The 15964-nt window shown below is 44.0% G+C and overlaps 1 protein-coding gene across 8 annotated transcripts in view; it reads left to right on the forward strand.

The window, feature by feature from the left end:
* CDK14 (cyclin dependent kinase 14) overlaps nt 1-11228 on the forward strand; it is a 659101-nt gene extending 647873 nt beyond the window's left edge. For 6 of the 8 annotated variants that reach the window (XM_061413377.1, XM_061413373.1, XM_061413380.1 and 3 more), the window contains one exon: nt 7851-11228. In XM_061413377.1, coding sequence (XP_061269361.1) covers nt 7851-7972 — 122 coding nt within the window. In that variant the 3' untranslated portion in view covers nt 7973-11228. Of the gene's footprint in view, nt 1-7828 lie in introns of all 8 variants that reach the window. The other 2 variants (XM_061413375.1, XM_061413376.1) reach the window with 2 other exon arrangements.
* The last annotated feature ends 4736 nt before the right edge of the window (nt 11229-15964 follow it).

Raw genomic sequence — 15964 nt, forward strand, 5'->3', positions numbered from 1 at the left:
GTACAAGAAATGCTTTGTTTTGAAATGTTAGACTTAAAGCTTTGCCTAAAAATTTTTAATTAAAATCACCACTTTGGCAAGAAGCTTAAAATGTGCAAAGTCGCTGCAATTAGTGCATTGTGCATCCATATGGGTGTTACCAAACAGCCTTCAACTTAAAGGATTTGGGCTATTTTGAGTGATGGACCTTCTGTTAAGCTTAAAACAAAGCCCAGCTATCTCTACATTCGTTTTAATTAATATTCTCTTGTTAGTCTCAAAGATGCGTTCTCTTCTGGGGAGTACTGCAGGGATTATCACAAATCAGAAACAAGTTACAGAAGCAGGTCTGACTCATTTTCTGCTCCCTTCTGTCTCATAGCATTTCTCCCCCCCGACCCGCCCCAAGCAGCTTCAGTGCAATGTCAGAGTCCCTGGAAATCACTGATTTCAGATGTTCTCAAAGAAAACCTATATTTCTAGCCAAGTCACAGCATAATTAAACTCACCAAAAAAAAAAAAATGAACAAATTAAACCGTCCCTAGATCTTTGGAATTCTGTGTGAAGTTTAAAATATATCATTTTGAGTCCAACATTCCTATAAAATCTACAGGGTAAAATTTGAGTGTATATGTTGTATAAATACAGCTGAGTCCATGTGTCATATATGTGTATATTTGTATATATACATGATATTTCTACTTCAGAGAGGTTCATAGTTGCCTCCGTGCTTGGGATTTAGCAACCTTATTTGTGTGGACTTAATTTTCTACAGCGAAGAGTTGACTCATTGGAAAAGACTCTGATGCTGGGAGGGATTGGGGGCAGGAGGAGAAGGGGACGACAGAGGATGAGATGGCTGGATGGCATCACTGACTCGATGGACGTGAGTCTCAGTGAACTCCGGGAGTTGGTGATGGACAGGGAGGCCTGGTGTGCTGCGATTCATGGGGTCGAAAAGAGTCGGACACGACTGAGCAACTAAACTGAACTGAATTTTCTACAGTAGCAAGCTCTGCTGGAGGATTAATTAGCTACAAAAGATTAATTTGATTGTTTCAGTTTAGTATTTTAAGCAAAATCAAATTCAAAATGGCACAGCCTGGTGGGTTTTTGGTTTGTTTTTCTTTTTTCCCTGGATATTTTTCATGTGAAGCTTATTAATATGGTACTTGGGGAAGAAAAGCTTTCTGGTCTTTTTTTTTTTCTTCTTTCATTAAGTCAGAAGAAATTCTGTAGGTGCTTGTGTGTTTGTTGAGGCCCTGATTTTTTAACTATTTTCAAACATCTCCCCTACAACCACTCTCCATATGCCTTCAGAAAGATAATCACTCCAATGACCTCTGGAGTCCTCTGACTACTGGAAGGCCCACTTTAGGCCAACTGTGAATGCTGGTTTCAAAAGTAGACAGCGAAACTGATCCCCCCAAATGTTCATCAAATTCTTAAGAATAAGATAAATGTGAAAATTACAAGGAGGCTTCCCTGGTGGCTCAACAGGTAAAGAATTCACCTTCAGGGCAGGAGACACGGGTTCGATCCCTGGGTCAGAAAGATCCCCTGGAGGAAGAAATGGCAACCCACTCCAGTATTCTTGCCTGGAGAATCCCATGGACAGAGGAGCCTGGTGGGCTACAGTCCATGAGGTCACAAAGAGTTGGATACTACTGAAGTGACTTCACACAAAACAGAATTGTAATTTACCAGAACACATGGGTAAAATAATTCATCCAATATATGAGTGGAAAGGCATAAAATCATTAAGTCCACGCAGTCCATGGGGTCACGAAGAGTCGGACACGACTGAGCGACTTCACTTTCATTTTTCACTTTCATGTATTGGAGAAGGAAATGGCAACCCACTCCAGTGTTCTTGCCTGGAGAATCCCAGGGACGGGGAGCCTGGTGGGCTGCCGTCTATGGGGTCGCACAGAGTCGGTCACGACTGACGCTACTTAGCAGCAGCAGCAGCAGAACACACCATAGCAGGTTCTGTTTCTTTTTTTTTTCCTTTTTAATTTTATTCCAGCATTATGGAAATTCATTCCCTCTAGCCACTAGATTTGGGACAAAGATACTCTGTTTTTCCCATATTGCCTGAACTTTTCATTTTTATTTCCTTTTTGTAAGCATGTGATTAATTATATACCTATCTTTAAATTCCTCCTTACATGCTGGTCTTTTGGGTACTACATTTGAAGTGAAGGGAATAATGGAATTAGTTTTGTTCTAGATGAGAAGTAGATAAAAGATAAAGATGGTCAAATAGCACACACTGGTTTTCTTGAAGGGAGGCTAACTATTTTATAATTCTGTACTGTCTTTGCTACCACAAGGCAGTTTCCTATCAAATTTCTTCCCTTTCTGTTAGGCATCTTTACAAAGAATTCCCTCAAATAGAAATGAGTGGATTACCCTGCAGCTTCACATACATCCTGGTGAATATCCCCTTCACAATTTAGGGGATGAAAGGAAAACCTACAGTTGTTTTAATTTGGAGGAAAAATAATCACTTCTCTCCAGTGAGGCTTGGGGGGGGTGGCAAAAAATGGGACAGAGCCTTCCTGTAGAAAAAAGGAATACTTTGTGGAGGGGCAGTGCAGCAGGGTTAAAAAAAAAAAAATAGAAAATAAAACAAACATAGAACCTTCGAGTGGGTAAAGAGGCCAGTGAAAGACCATCTGGTACAGGCACCCTGAGCTGGGTTCCTTGGGCTGTGTTGTCCCGCCAGCGTGTAAACTGCGCGTGTGCACGTGTGTGTGGGGGGGTGTGTGTGTGTGTGTACACATAGAGATTTAACAGGGAGCACAGAGGGAATTAGAAAGAGCCTGGCCCGTTTTTAATTTGGGTCTGTTTGCTTGCATTGAGCACTTAAGGGCTTCTACATTCAGTTTGCTCAAAAGAGTGATGAAGCGCTCCTTGCTTATGCCTCAAATCAGAAATGCATGAAGTGCGGCTGCAGAGATAATACATTTTCCCCAAAGGCTTTGGCTGAGCAAATTAGGTGTCAATGGGGTGCCTGCGCAGGCAGTACTCTCTCTAATTAGTCTCTTGAGCCTAGTTGGTGGCGGGTATGAGATGATCTAATCAATTGGTCTGTGTCTGATGGTTCGTGTAAAAACCCTACCAGGCAGACTCTCTCCCACAGGTCACCCACCTGCACAGCGGGGCTGCTCATTTTCATTTTTCATCTCTTCCATCACATGACGCTGACAGTTGGTTTTAAGAAAATTGAATCCAAAAAATATCTAGTTCATAGGGCACATGGGTCAGAGCGAAGTTGCATTATGGGTACCAGCGATCCAATTAATTAATATTTATAGCCGAGAAGTTCTATGTAGATATTTCTGAATAAGGATTTTATCAATAAAATGCAATTTCGGCTTTAAAACATTCGTTTCTAGAGAAAGAACGTTGTGAAAACAGAAAGCAGGATACCAATGGTATCTGTTAATCTTATGGTTTCTAGACCTCGGAGTTGATGTGCGTGTAGTTGAGCCTATCATTGATGTTCAGTTTCATTTTTGTTATGTGTGCAGTGCATTTGAATAATCTCTCGCATAAATGTAAGGGCAGGATTTTGCTATTGTACCTTGCTTCCCTATGAATGCAGTGTGCCATCTCTCCTTCGTCCCTATCCCCACCTGTCAAATGCATGACTACATTTAGACTTTAGGGACTTTTTCTACCTCATATGCAGTCCTTAAAATCTGAAATGGATGCTGATGCTGCCCAAGGATGAAGAATGGCCATCCGAGCTGCCGGTGACCAGTGTCAGGCAGCGAAGCGGGCACAGCTTGGGCTCAGCTTCTCATAGAGATGGGAAAGAGTCTAGCTCTCACGGGCACCTGCCTTCTTTTCATATTATTGGCTCCTTCCATTGAATGTCTGAGCCTCAACCTAAGTAATAGACTTTTCATCATCACTGTTTTCACCACTTACTATCCAATTACAATTAGTATGTTTATCCTTTATTCCCCAACTCTGCTTATGCCCTGGGTTAGGTCTGTAGGATTCTCCTAGAATTTATGGCCAAAGAATCAGGGCAAAGGCAAGGACACAAACAATCAATGTGTCTCTGAAATCAGTCCAGTAGGACAGTTCCATGCTGTGGACAATTTATGGTTACATGAAATCAAATATGCGTGCGTACTACATCGCTTCAGTCATGTCCAACTCTTTAGAAGGCCCATGGATTGTAGTCCGCCAGGCTCCTCTATCCATGGGATTTCCCAGGCAAGAACACTGGAGTGGGTTACCATGCCCTCCTCCAGGGGATTGTCCTGACCCAGGGATCGAACTCGCATCTCTTACACCTCCTGCATTGGCAGGTGGGTTCTTTACCACTCCAGCCACCTGGGAAGCCCGAAGTCAAATATACTGCAAATCAAGTCATTTCTTTCTTTCAAATAGAATGTCATGGAGTTTAAAAAAAAAAAAAAGTTCAGCCTATAGGCAGGTGTTAATTGGACCCAGGCTTCTCAGCCCGCAGGGTATCTGGAGATGGCCTGCTCTGTTCCCAGCCCTTCGGTCCTTAAGCAACAGCAGAGGCACAGCATTTGCCCCCCGTCACCATGCCAGGGGGAGTGTAACATCTGAGAACATATTCCACTCCCAGGGTCTCCAAGTCTACCTTTCTCCTTCCTGTTCAAACTGCAGTTGTTTGCTGAGGACCTGCCCTGGATCTGGGCTATGCTCTAGGGACATGATGGCCAACAAAACCAAGCCTACTCAGGAACACAGTGACGCTCCTAGGCGCTCCCCCACAGTAAATGCCCCCACACATCAGGAACACTGCATGAAGTCTCTAATTCAGAAGGTCAGCTTGGGGGCCAGGTCTGCATTCTGCCAATAAAAGTGGTGGAGTGGAGGAGAGCCAAGTAATGACTGCTTCACCTGGGTGTGGCTGTCGGAACTCTGTCTTGGCAAGCAGACGTCAGGACAAACCCCGACTCCTGTTTGGCCAGGGTGGACAGGCCTCCTGGAAGAACTGGCATCTCTTAGAAGAAAACAATAGGGGTGAGTCTTCATGACCTTAGATTTGACAATGGATTTTTAGATATGACATGGACCTCTCAGGTGGCTCAGACAGTAAAGAATCTGCCCACAGTGCAGGAGACCTGGGTTCAGTCCCTGGGTCAGGAAGATCCCCTGGAGAAGGGAATGGCAACCCACTCTAGTATTCTTGCCTGGATAGAATTCCATGAATAGAAGAGCCTGGCAGGCTACAGTCCATGTGATCACAAAGAGTTTGACACAACTGAGCCACTAACACACTAAAAAACCACAAGCAACAAAAGAAAAAAAAAATGGATAAGATGGACATCATCAAAATTAAAATGTTTGTACACCAAAGGACACTATCAATACACTAAAAAGGCATCCCACAGAATGGGAGTATATATTTGCAAATCAAGAGATTACCATCCAAAATATATATTTTTTAAAAACTCCTATAACTCAACAACAAACAACCCAATTTAAAAATGGGTGAAGGACTTGAATATTTCATTCAAAGAAAAAATATATATTTCTTCAAATGAAATATACAGATGGCCAACAAGCACATGAAAAGGTGTTAAGCATCACCAGTCATAAGGGGAATGCAAATCAAAATCACAGTGAGATACCAGTTCACATCCACTAGTTTTTCTATAATTAAGAAAAAGCAAACACACAAAAAAACAGAAAATACCAAATGTTAGCAAGGCTGTGGAGAAATTAGAACCTTTGTGTATTTCTGGTGGGATTATAAAATGTTGCAGCCACTGTGGAAAATGATTTGCCAGTTCCTCAAGAAGCTAACGGAGAAGGCAATGGCACCCCACTCCGGTACTATTGCCTAGAAAATCCCATGGACGGAGGAGCCTGGTGGGCTGCAGTCCATGAGGTCACTAAGAGTCGGACACGACTGAGCGACTTCACTTTCACTTTCACTTTTCACTTTCCTGCATTGGAGAAGGAAATGGCAACCCACTCCAGTGTTCTTGCCTGGAGAGACCCAGGGATGGGCGAGCCTGGTGGGCTGCCGTATATGGAGTCGCACAGAGTCGGACACGACCGAAGCAACTTAGCAGCAGCAAGAAGCTAAACAGAATTACTGTATGGCCCAGCAATTCCACTTCTAATTGTTACCCAGGGAGTCAAACAAATATTTGTATGTGCATGTTCATAGCAGGACTATTCACAATAGCCAAAAGGTGAAAGTAACCCAAATATACATCAATTCATGAATCGATAAACATAATGTCTTATATTCATATAATGGAACATTATTCGGCCATAAAAAGGAATGAGGTACTGGGACAAGCTACAACATGGGTGAACTTTAGGAACATTATGTTAAGTCAAAGAAACCAGACATCACATATTATATGATTCCATTTACATGAAATTTCCAGAATAGGTAAATATGTAGAGACAGAAAGTAGATTCATTGCTGCCAGAGGCTGGGGCAAGGGAAGAATGGGAGTAAAGGATTCAAGAAGTATAAGTAAAGAATATAAGCTATCCTTTGGGGGTGACAGAAGTGTTTTGGAATTAAATAGAGGTGCCAGTTGCACAGCGTTGTGAAGGCACTAATTACATGCTCTGCGCACATGCTCAGTCGCTGAGTCGTGTCCGACTCTTTGCAACCTCATGGACTGTAGCCCGCCAGGCTCCTCTGTCCATGGGATTTTCTAGGCAAGAATACTGGAGTGGGTTGCCATTTCCTTCTCCACAGGATCTTCCCAACTCAGGGGTTGTACACTTGTAAGATGGTTAATTTTGTGTTATATGAATTTCATGTCAATTTTTAAAACAAGGTGGAAAGTTAACCTTTTAAAAATCCTCATAGTAGGTGGGGGGAGGGGGATGAGTAGAGGGCAGAAAGGATACTATTCTAATGGTTGTTCACTGTCAGATGGGAGCTTTCTGCTTCCTTGGTCAAGGACGTGCCATTCAGGATGACACGGTAGGGCAACTGTACTATGAGGTCTCGACAGGGGCCGTGGGGTCCTGTCTGCACAGGAAGGGGACCATGTGGCACTGTGGAAGGGGACAGGTGACCTCCAGCTTCTCTACTGAGATAATGAGTTGGTCCTGGGCCTCCATGGAGCTGATGGATAGAATCTCTCGGCTGTGTGCCTTGACCTTGGCAGCATTTCTTTTCACCCTTCCTAGCAAGACATTCTTTTCCTATCCTAGAAACTCAATGAAAATGCTGAAGAGCCAAAAAGAAACAGAGAGAGAAGCAGAGTGAACATTCCTCCTTTCTTCTGGAATGATTCACATTCCATTCGGAAGCAGTTACCAAATTTAAGCAGGCATCACTGGAAACCCACAGTTGTATGCAGGGTGGTGGGAAGAGCCTAGCAATTCAGGTCATGCTGGCCAATTTTCATTCTGCTGAAACTAGGTCTGATAGTCGGCACCGTGGACTTACATGCAGCTGGATTTAAAAGGAAAAAAGAAAGAATGTGATCCATTTTTCTATTTCGTGCCCCAAAAATGAATACGATCTGTCTTTTTAATGATCTGTATGATGCCACAGGCACTTAATTAAGACCAGTATTAGTGCTAATGACTTGGGGAAGGAGATTTGCTAAATTTCTTTTTCTCTAAATAATCCAAGAGGAGGTTAGACCATTTGAATTCATGGAGTTGAATTATTTTAATGGAAGAAAATGCAATCAGAACATTTGTTTATCGTATTATAAGAACTGTCTTGGCTAAAGAGAATGCTCAAGGTAGCTGTGGGGAAAAAATGGACAGGCTCACTTTGGCCTGAGCATTTTCGATGTCTTGTGTGATTTTGGAAAAAGAATGCTGTAAGATTTGTTTGTTTTGTTTTTTAACATATAACAGTTTTCTCTTTTCCTCCTTCCAGGATTAAGTTGTCATCGTTCTGGGGAGAAAAAAAAAATTAATGAAGTGGCCAATAATACGAAGGGATTCATGGATCAGTTTCCTTTCACTCCCTGGGATGGATTTCACTTAGAAGAAAATTGAAGCTGGCAAGACCCTGTTTTCTCCGCAATTTATTTAAAACCTTGCACGCATTTGGATACCTTGTGATTTCCAAGAACTATGTGAAGATTAAGTTTTGCTTACTGATACATGGCATGTATTCTTTTCAGTCTTTTGTGTTTGATTTTGTTTGATTTCCCTCTGCACCGCGGCGTCTCTGTAAAGGTTTTTATGCTTTCACCAGCCGTGTCTTAAATACATTAAGACAACACACTCGGTGTTCACACTTCTTCAGTAATGTCTGTACTTGAAAGCCACACAGTGGCATAAAACAATGTGTGTTTTCTTTGAGAACAGTGCACATTTTGCAGCCACCAGGAAGGAAAATTGTAGCGAAGCAAACCCATGTTCTCTGACTGACTTGACAACTTAGTCTCTGGCGGTGCAGCACCACTTGTCTCTTCCCTTTTGAGAACGTTTGCAAATGTGCTTTTTTTTTCCCCCCCTCGGAAACAACTGCACATTTATATACGATATCGGAATCTGCTTAGCATTTTCAAACCACACAGCATGACTGTTCTCCGAGCAGGCTGGAAGTGAAGAAACAAATAGGAAACATTAAGAACAAAGACAGGGATAAATCGCTTCCTTTTGAACCTCTGGAAATTGAGGTAACTTTTTACATGTTTTCTGGGTCTTGTAACATCTTATTTTTTCCATCCACTTTGTTATGCTTTGTATTTTCTAAATGGTGAAAAGTGAGGAACAGAACGTTTAAATCGTGGGTGCAAAAAGAATTATATCTTCTGGATGAGCCCCGAATACTGTCTTTACTAGTCAACATTGAAAAAGCAGATTACCAAGTTATCCAGAGTGTGAAATTTTCCCGTTTACACCAAAGCACCTTTGAACCACATTTTTTTTTTTAATTTTAAACATTCCAAGCTGATTGGAAGGCATCATTGGGTACCCTAACTGTAAATGGTCTCCGGGAATAACTGTACGGATGCAGGTGTTAGAAACAAGGCAGGAGTCTTGCTTTAAAGATGGAAAGGGGTGGGGAATAGAAAGGCCCGGCTTCCCTTGTTTAAGAAGCTGAGAGACCTTGGAGGATGAAGGCGAATATGTGACACGGCGCGAGATGTGGACTGCATATGCGGACTTGGATCCACAGGGATCGCTGCCTGGCACAGATCTGTCCTGGTGGGGCAGCCCCTGCTGCAGATGCCAAATAACACAGGCTAATGGGGAAGTTAGGAAGCTTCATCTAGAGCCTGAAACCTAGCTCCTCAGGACACCAGTTCCTATGGAAATCCCGGCGTGTACCTTGTTTTACATTTCCTGTTAGGAGAGTAGCACTTTCTTGGGTCAAGAATAGGAATTACCAGCCAGCTTGACAAAGACTTTGCCCTGCGCATCAGGTGAAGGAAAAGCTTTTCTGTGGTCAAACCCAGTACACATAGGAAATCTGACCCAGAATTTCTTAACATTAAAACGGTACTTTCCCTGGAATGGGATGTGAGGATAGATGTTAAGGTCACAGTCCATCTTGTCCCCAAAGTAGCAATCATTGTAAGCTTCTAAGTGCTAAGCCATTTACTGCTTGATTTTAAAGAGAGGAAAAGTTATCCAAGGCTATCCAAATGTTTAATCTTTGCCACCTAGAACTCCTTCCTATTCTTCTTCCACACATTCCAACTCTTTGGAAGTCTGCAGAGGGATTTTGACTTAATGTGTATTTACGTTAGGATTTCTTAAAGTAAACATGGAAAGAAAACTTGACCTGCAATCAGAAAACAAGCCTCTCCTGTGATTTGTTTGAATTATTCATTCTGCGGGAGAGGCACAGCTTTTGTACTTAATGAAGTTTAAACCAAGGGCAACTGATGATGAAGTCTTGCTACATAATAAGCTTTCTAACTTGAAAATTTGAAGATATTTAATGTTTAAAGACTTCAGTTAGAAATGTTAAGTTATGCACAGATCTATGACCCTATTACTGACAGTTTCTCTTGCAAAATGAAATGTGATACTTCTCAGTAGAAGGAATATGTTTTATTACAGTGACGTGTTTCAGAAGGGCCTCACTTAGGAGACTTCTGGTTCCCCTTGCTTGCCGCTGGTACAGGACATCCAAAGTTTCCTTCTCTTTCCTCTCCCACTTGCAACTACCTTTTCCTTTTTTTCCCCTCCTCTCACTGAGGACAGCCATGAAAATCACTCCAGACTGTGTTCATGAGCAGATTGATTATTCTGTTGAGAAAGCACTGGAATGTTTTGTGAGATATTTTTATATGAAGGAGTAGCTTCAGTTCAAACAGCTGGAATAGTTAGAACATGTTAGCATGGTAGCTATATCCACACGACTGCACACACAGTGCTCCGAAAGGAAACCTGGGACTTCGTTTCCATTGTCTTGAAGGAAGAGTTTGGTTGACTTAAAAATACAAGATACACAGGACGTGGAAAAACAAAATGTATGCAGTACTCAGAAAAAAAAAAACAAACAAAACAGGGGTATAAGGTGGGAATGGCTGTCCATCCAGTGACCCAAGGGTGAGAAGCTATTCCTACCTCCCAAGACTGATGAGAAGAGTCCCCTGAGGAGCCGCCAAGCTTGCAGAAAGCACGGTCTCTTGGTATCCTTTCCTCAGTGTGTACATGATAGCCAGTGTGATCAATACCTTAGGTAATGAGTCTACACAAGATAATCATCTGTGAATATTACTGGTTTTGTAATCTTTGTTATATAAGAGGATGTTTAGGCTGTACATACAGGGGTAGATTATTGCCTGCCCCTTATACATAGGAATATGCTGCATAATTGCATAGAACTTCCATCTCCCTTCCCAGCTTGTAGGCAGAGGAAACCATACATGCTACTGCCTTGTAAATTTCTCAGACACCAAAAACCAAACCAAACAAAGTCAAATCAAATAAGCAGTCTCCTCAGTCACTTCCTATAGCAGCATATTTTAGAGGCACATATGAAATCTAAAGTCTCTAGTTGGGAGTGGATTTTTTAAATTTTTGTTTTATCTTTTTTTTATATATATATATGATACACTGAAATGTGTACTTCCTAACAGGCGGTTGGTACCTAAGAAATGAGCTAGCATCATTCAGAAAACTGTTATCCTTCAAAATGACACATAGTAAAGGAGAATGGAATAATACATGTTGCATATTTGTTACCAATTGTAATTTGTCTGTATTATGAAAGATGTAATGGTTTGTCAGCTGTCACTGTTGTTTTCTTGTAACATGATATGGAATAAAGTATAGCAGAATCTCTGTACATTTTCTTGGGACATCTTCTTGGTGAGTCTCAAATAACACCTTATATTCCATCAAAGAAACATTATCTTAAAAACTCTTAGATACAACCATGCTTAAAGAGTATAGGGACATCCCTGGCAGTCAGTGATTAAGGCTCCCAGCTTCCAATTCAGGGGGCCCAGGTTCAATCCCTGACTGGTGAACTAAGATCCCACAAGCCACACAGTGTGGCCAAAAAAAGAAAAAAAAAGGGGGGGGGTAAGAATAGTGCAAATAAGAGACCAAGTATACAGTGCTTTTGGATGTGTGGAGGAGTGAGTTAGCTGGGATGTTCCAGGTATCTGTTAAACTCTCCCTTTGCTTGGTTTGCTCAAACTCATGTCCATTGAATTGGTGATGCCATCTCACCCTTGGTTGATCTCTTCTCCTCCTGCCTTCAGTCTTTCCCAGCATCACGGTCTTTTCCAACAAGTTGGCTGTTTGCATCAGGTGGCCAAAGTATTGGGGCTTCAGCATCAGCATCCGTCCTTCCAATGAATATTCAGGGTTGATTTCCTTTAGGATTGATAAAGGCAAAGGAGAAAGGTGAATAGGTTACCCTCCATTGAATACAAATCAAAGCCTGAACTTGCTGACATTCTGTCAGAGGCATTACTGTTTTTGGAACGGAGCACACTTCTGTGGACCCTGCGGAGCGGGTGCCCGCACCTGACCCAGCACTGCTGGGCGCTGCAGTGGGAAGGACCGTGCCACCTGGGGAGGCCAGTCTCATTTCTATCACCACCTCCTCTTTCCTGTTGCATCTTCATAACCCCAAACAAATCCCCATGAATTGATAATAAAGTTCACACCAGATAGAGCCATCAACTTCTAGATATGCAGTTGGGCGATCATTAAATGTTTCTCTGTGAAGCGAAAATATCAAAATTCATATTTCATGTTAAGAGGAGCTGGACCCCTGGCTTTCTCCCCCTGAGCAGACCCTCACCCACCAGCAGCAGGTACTTCAGGTGTCCCTTCCCTGGCTCCTTTGCCAATAACTCCTGTGATATGGTTTATAAGCCCCCACAAGCTGACACTGTCACAGAACCGAATTTAAGTATTCTCAGTTGATGTGAATTGCATGCTGCAAGAGTTCATGAGAGCACTGCATTTCCAGCCCTCAAATGCCCTTGCTGTTTCCCTGAAGCATCTAGTCATCTATGTCAAAGGCACGTACGTTTCCACACAGTTCTGGCCTCCCCAGCGGGTTCTGAGACGGGGAGTGGGTAGAGCTGCAGTCCCCAGCCTTTTTGGCAACAGGGACCGGTCTCATGGAAGATAATTTTTTTCCATGGACAGGGGCGGTGGGGTTGAGGGGGTGGGGAGGGAAACATGTTTCAGGTGGTAATACCAGTGATGGGGAGCGATGGAGAGGGACAGATGAAGATTTGATCAGCTCACCCACCACTCACCCGCTGTGGTGGGCTTCCTAACACGTCACGGGCTTGTTTGCAGGGAGGGTTGGGGACCCCTGGCGTAGAGGCAGACTTCACGGTAGCCAAGGCGGAGATAATAGGCACATTTCTTAGTTAAATGGGAGCCACGAGTGACCTTGGAAACTGATTAGAACTGTACAAGGGTCAGAATAATAACATGTTCCTTGTGGCTGTTTCAAGGGAGCAAAACGTCGGCCATCATCCCACGTTGGTGATTGACAGGAGAGCAGATAGATGCCCATTGTGACGTCATCCCACAAGCAGTTGGAGAGCTGGGATTCACAGGAGGCCAAAGAAATAGCTTTGAGAAATAGTTCTAACTTTTTAAATGGGGCAGTAGAGATGACGATCATCTTTCCACTCCATAATTGCCCAGTGTCTCCCTGTGCTTTTTCAGCAGGTGGGGGCCGGGGGCGGTTCCAGCTCGGCCAGGTGGGAGCATGTGATGTAGGCTCCTTGAGGCAAGCGATGCGAGTCAGGGAGGCGGCACTCCTCCACTCGCTGTTGGTCCCCAGAGGAAAGAGAAACCAGAGGGGAAGGTGTTGGAGCAACCTGGTGCCACTTAGGTTAACACGTCCTGGTCGCTGAAGAATGGCGGGCATTGTGAAAGTTCTGCCGCGAGGCCCCGCCGTGGTCCAGTAGCCTGCTGCTACCAGTGGGTGGTGGCGTTATGGGCATTAGCTTTGAGGAGCTTATACAGCAGAGGGGGCTGGGATAAAGGACACAAATCAGGAGAAAACTGATTTGAAAAAAAAAATCCCAGGCTTCGTATTTACTGTTCATCCCTGTGCTCTCGGTGGGCTATATTGTCTGCGTTGAGTCATGCTGAGCCGAAGCCAGGCACAATAATAGCGCAGAGCAGGCCTGCAGCCCCCGAGCCAGCCTCCGCTGACGGTGCTGAATGTGCCGGGGGAGAATGGGATTCTGATAGAGTTGTCTCTTTTCTCCTTCCCTGCGAGACCACCAATAATTACAGCGTGCACGCGGCAAAGATGGGGTAAGGATTCCCTGTTGGAGTGAATCCTGAGAAGGGACCCGGCGGGGGTACCTACTATAGCAGGCAAAGTCTGCCTGCCCGAGTGATGTGGACAATGCTGGGGACATCCGGGGACATGTGTTTGAAGCACCGGTTCAAGGATTTAGGTTCAAATGCAGCTTAGTTTGAGGGCTTCCCAGGTGGCACTAGTGGTAAAGAACCCACCTGCCAATGCAAGAGATGTAAGAAACATGAGTTCCATCCCTGGGTGGGTAAGATCCGCTGGAGGAGGATCTGACAACCCACTCTAGTATTCTTGCCTGGAGAACTGACAGTGGAGCCTGGCAGCCTACCATCTATAGCGTTGCAAGGAGTCAGACACAAGTGAAGCCACTTAGCTTGCTCACACACAGCTTAGCTAATACCTCCTTCTACAGTGTGAAACAATGACTCTTCTCTCCCTCCATCTTCTGCCAAACGGAGTAACTGGGTAGCTTGCAGAGCCTTGGGGCAAGCAAGAACAAGTTCTTATTCTGCCGAACATTTGGGAAATTCAGACCCTCAGATATCCAATCCCCTCAGCCCAGTGGCTCGCAGCTCTGGCTCTCATTAGAATCATGGGAAGGTTTGGAAGGCACCCAGACCCCAGACCAATTCATTCTAGAAATACGGAGGGTGGGTCCCTGGCACTGGTCTGCTTAGGTGCTCAGCAGGTATTTCTATCATGCACCCCACGTGAGAACTGCAAGACTCTTCCCTTCTTCCTGTCTGTCTGCTCCTCCAGGAAGCGAGCAGACAAACTTTCTCGAAGAGCCAGACAGTAAATATATTCCACTTTCTGAGCTGTACAGTCTCTGTCTGCTCACAATAGGGTTGACTCACTATTCTGTTAGAATGTGAAAGCAGCCATGCCCAATACATAAATGAGTGAGCATGGCTGTGTTCTCATAAAACAATTTATGGGGCACAGAAGTTTGAATTTCATGTAATTTTCACATATATATATAAATATATATATGTTGTGAAATATTTGGTTTTGATTTTTACAAGCTGTTTAAAAGTAAAGCCCACTGGTAGCTCACAGCCTGTATAAAAACATGCAGTGGGCAGGGATTTGTCCAGGGGGCTGTGGGTTGCTTTCCTCGGTTTAAAATGGGCCCTGGTGATGGGGTAGGCCAGGAGCAACCCTGACACTTGCAGGACCCAGAGCAGAGTCCAAATGGAAGCCTACTTACCATGTAACTATTTCAAACTCTGAATGCAACCGACAAAGTGTTAAATAACTCCTGTTCTCTTACCTTGACAAATACATCCTCATAATGACCTAGAAAGCCAGGTTTGCACTTAGAATTCTTCAACTCGTCTAGGTTTACCAAAACCTGGCGGCATGTAGCATGCGTGCGTGTGAACACCCCAGTTCCCTGCATCACAGCCTGCCCATATCCTTGGCAAACAGCCCCTCCTAGGCCAGCCCCTGGGCATCAGCTGTATACACGTTGGGAGGATGTTTCAGGGGAAAACTCCATGGTGGCTCAGACCACCTGCAATGGTAAAACATCCACCTGCAATGTGGGACACCTGGGTTCGATCCCTAAACTGGGAAGATCCCCTGGAGGAGGGCATGGTAACCCACTCCAGTATTCTTGCCTGGAAAATCCCATGGACAGAGGAGCCTGGCAGGCTACACTCCATGGGGTTGCAAGAGTCAGCCATGAGTGAGCGACTAAGCACATACTCATGTCAACCCACACTGACAACTGGCTTTGCACATGCTCCTGGGTTACCATCTTGCTGAAGAACCCCAGGGATTCCCACTTACACAGAATAAAATGTGACTGGTACCCCAAGTTCTGATTATCTATTGCTGCTTAACAAATCACCCCAAAATTTAGTGTCTTAAAAGCAATAGTTACTTATTATTAATATCTCTCATAATTCTGTGGGTCAGGAGATTAGGAACCGTTCAGTTGGGTTGTTCTGGCTTGAGATTTCTCATGAGACTGCAGTCAGATGGTGGCTTAGCCAGGGTCATGTTTAAGGCTCATAACTCACAAATCTACAGGAAATCAACTCTGAATATTCATTGGAAGGACTGATGCTAAAGCTAAAATTCCAGTCCTTTGGCCACCTAATGCAAAGAGCCACCTGGTTGGAAAAGACACTGCAGCTGAGAAAGACTAAGGGCAGGAGGAGAAGGGGGCAACAGAGGATGAGACAGTTGGATGGCATCACTGACTCAATGGACATGCGTTTCAGCAAGCTCTGGGAGATGATGAAAGACAGGGAAGCCTGGTGTGCTGC

The sequence above is a fragment of the Bos javanicus genome, chromosome 4, assembly GCF_032452875.1.
Source record: "Bos javanicus breed banteng chromosome 4, ARS-OSU_banteng_1.0, whole genome shotgun sequence".
Taxonomy (NCBI): domain Eukaryota; kingdom Metazoa; phylum Chordata; class Mammalia; order Artiodactyla; family Bovidae; genus Bos; species Bos javanicus.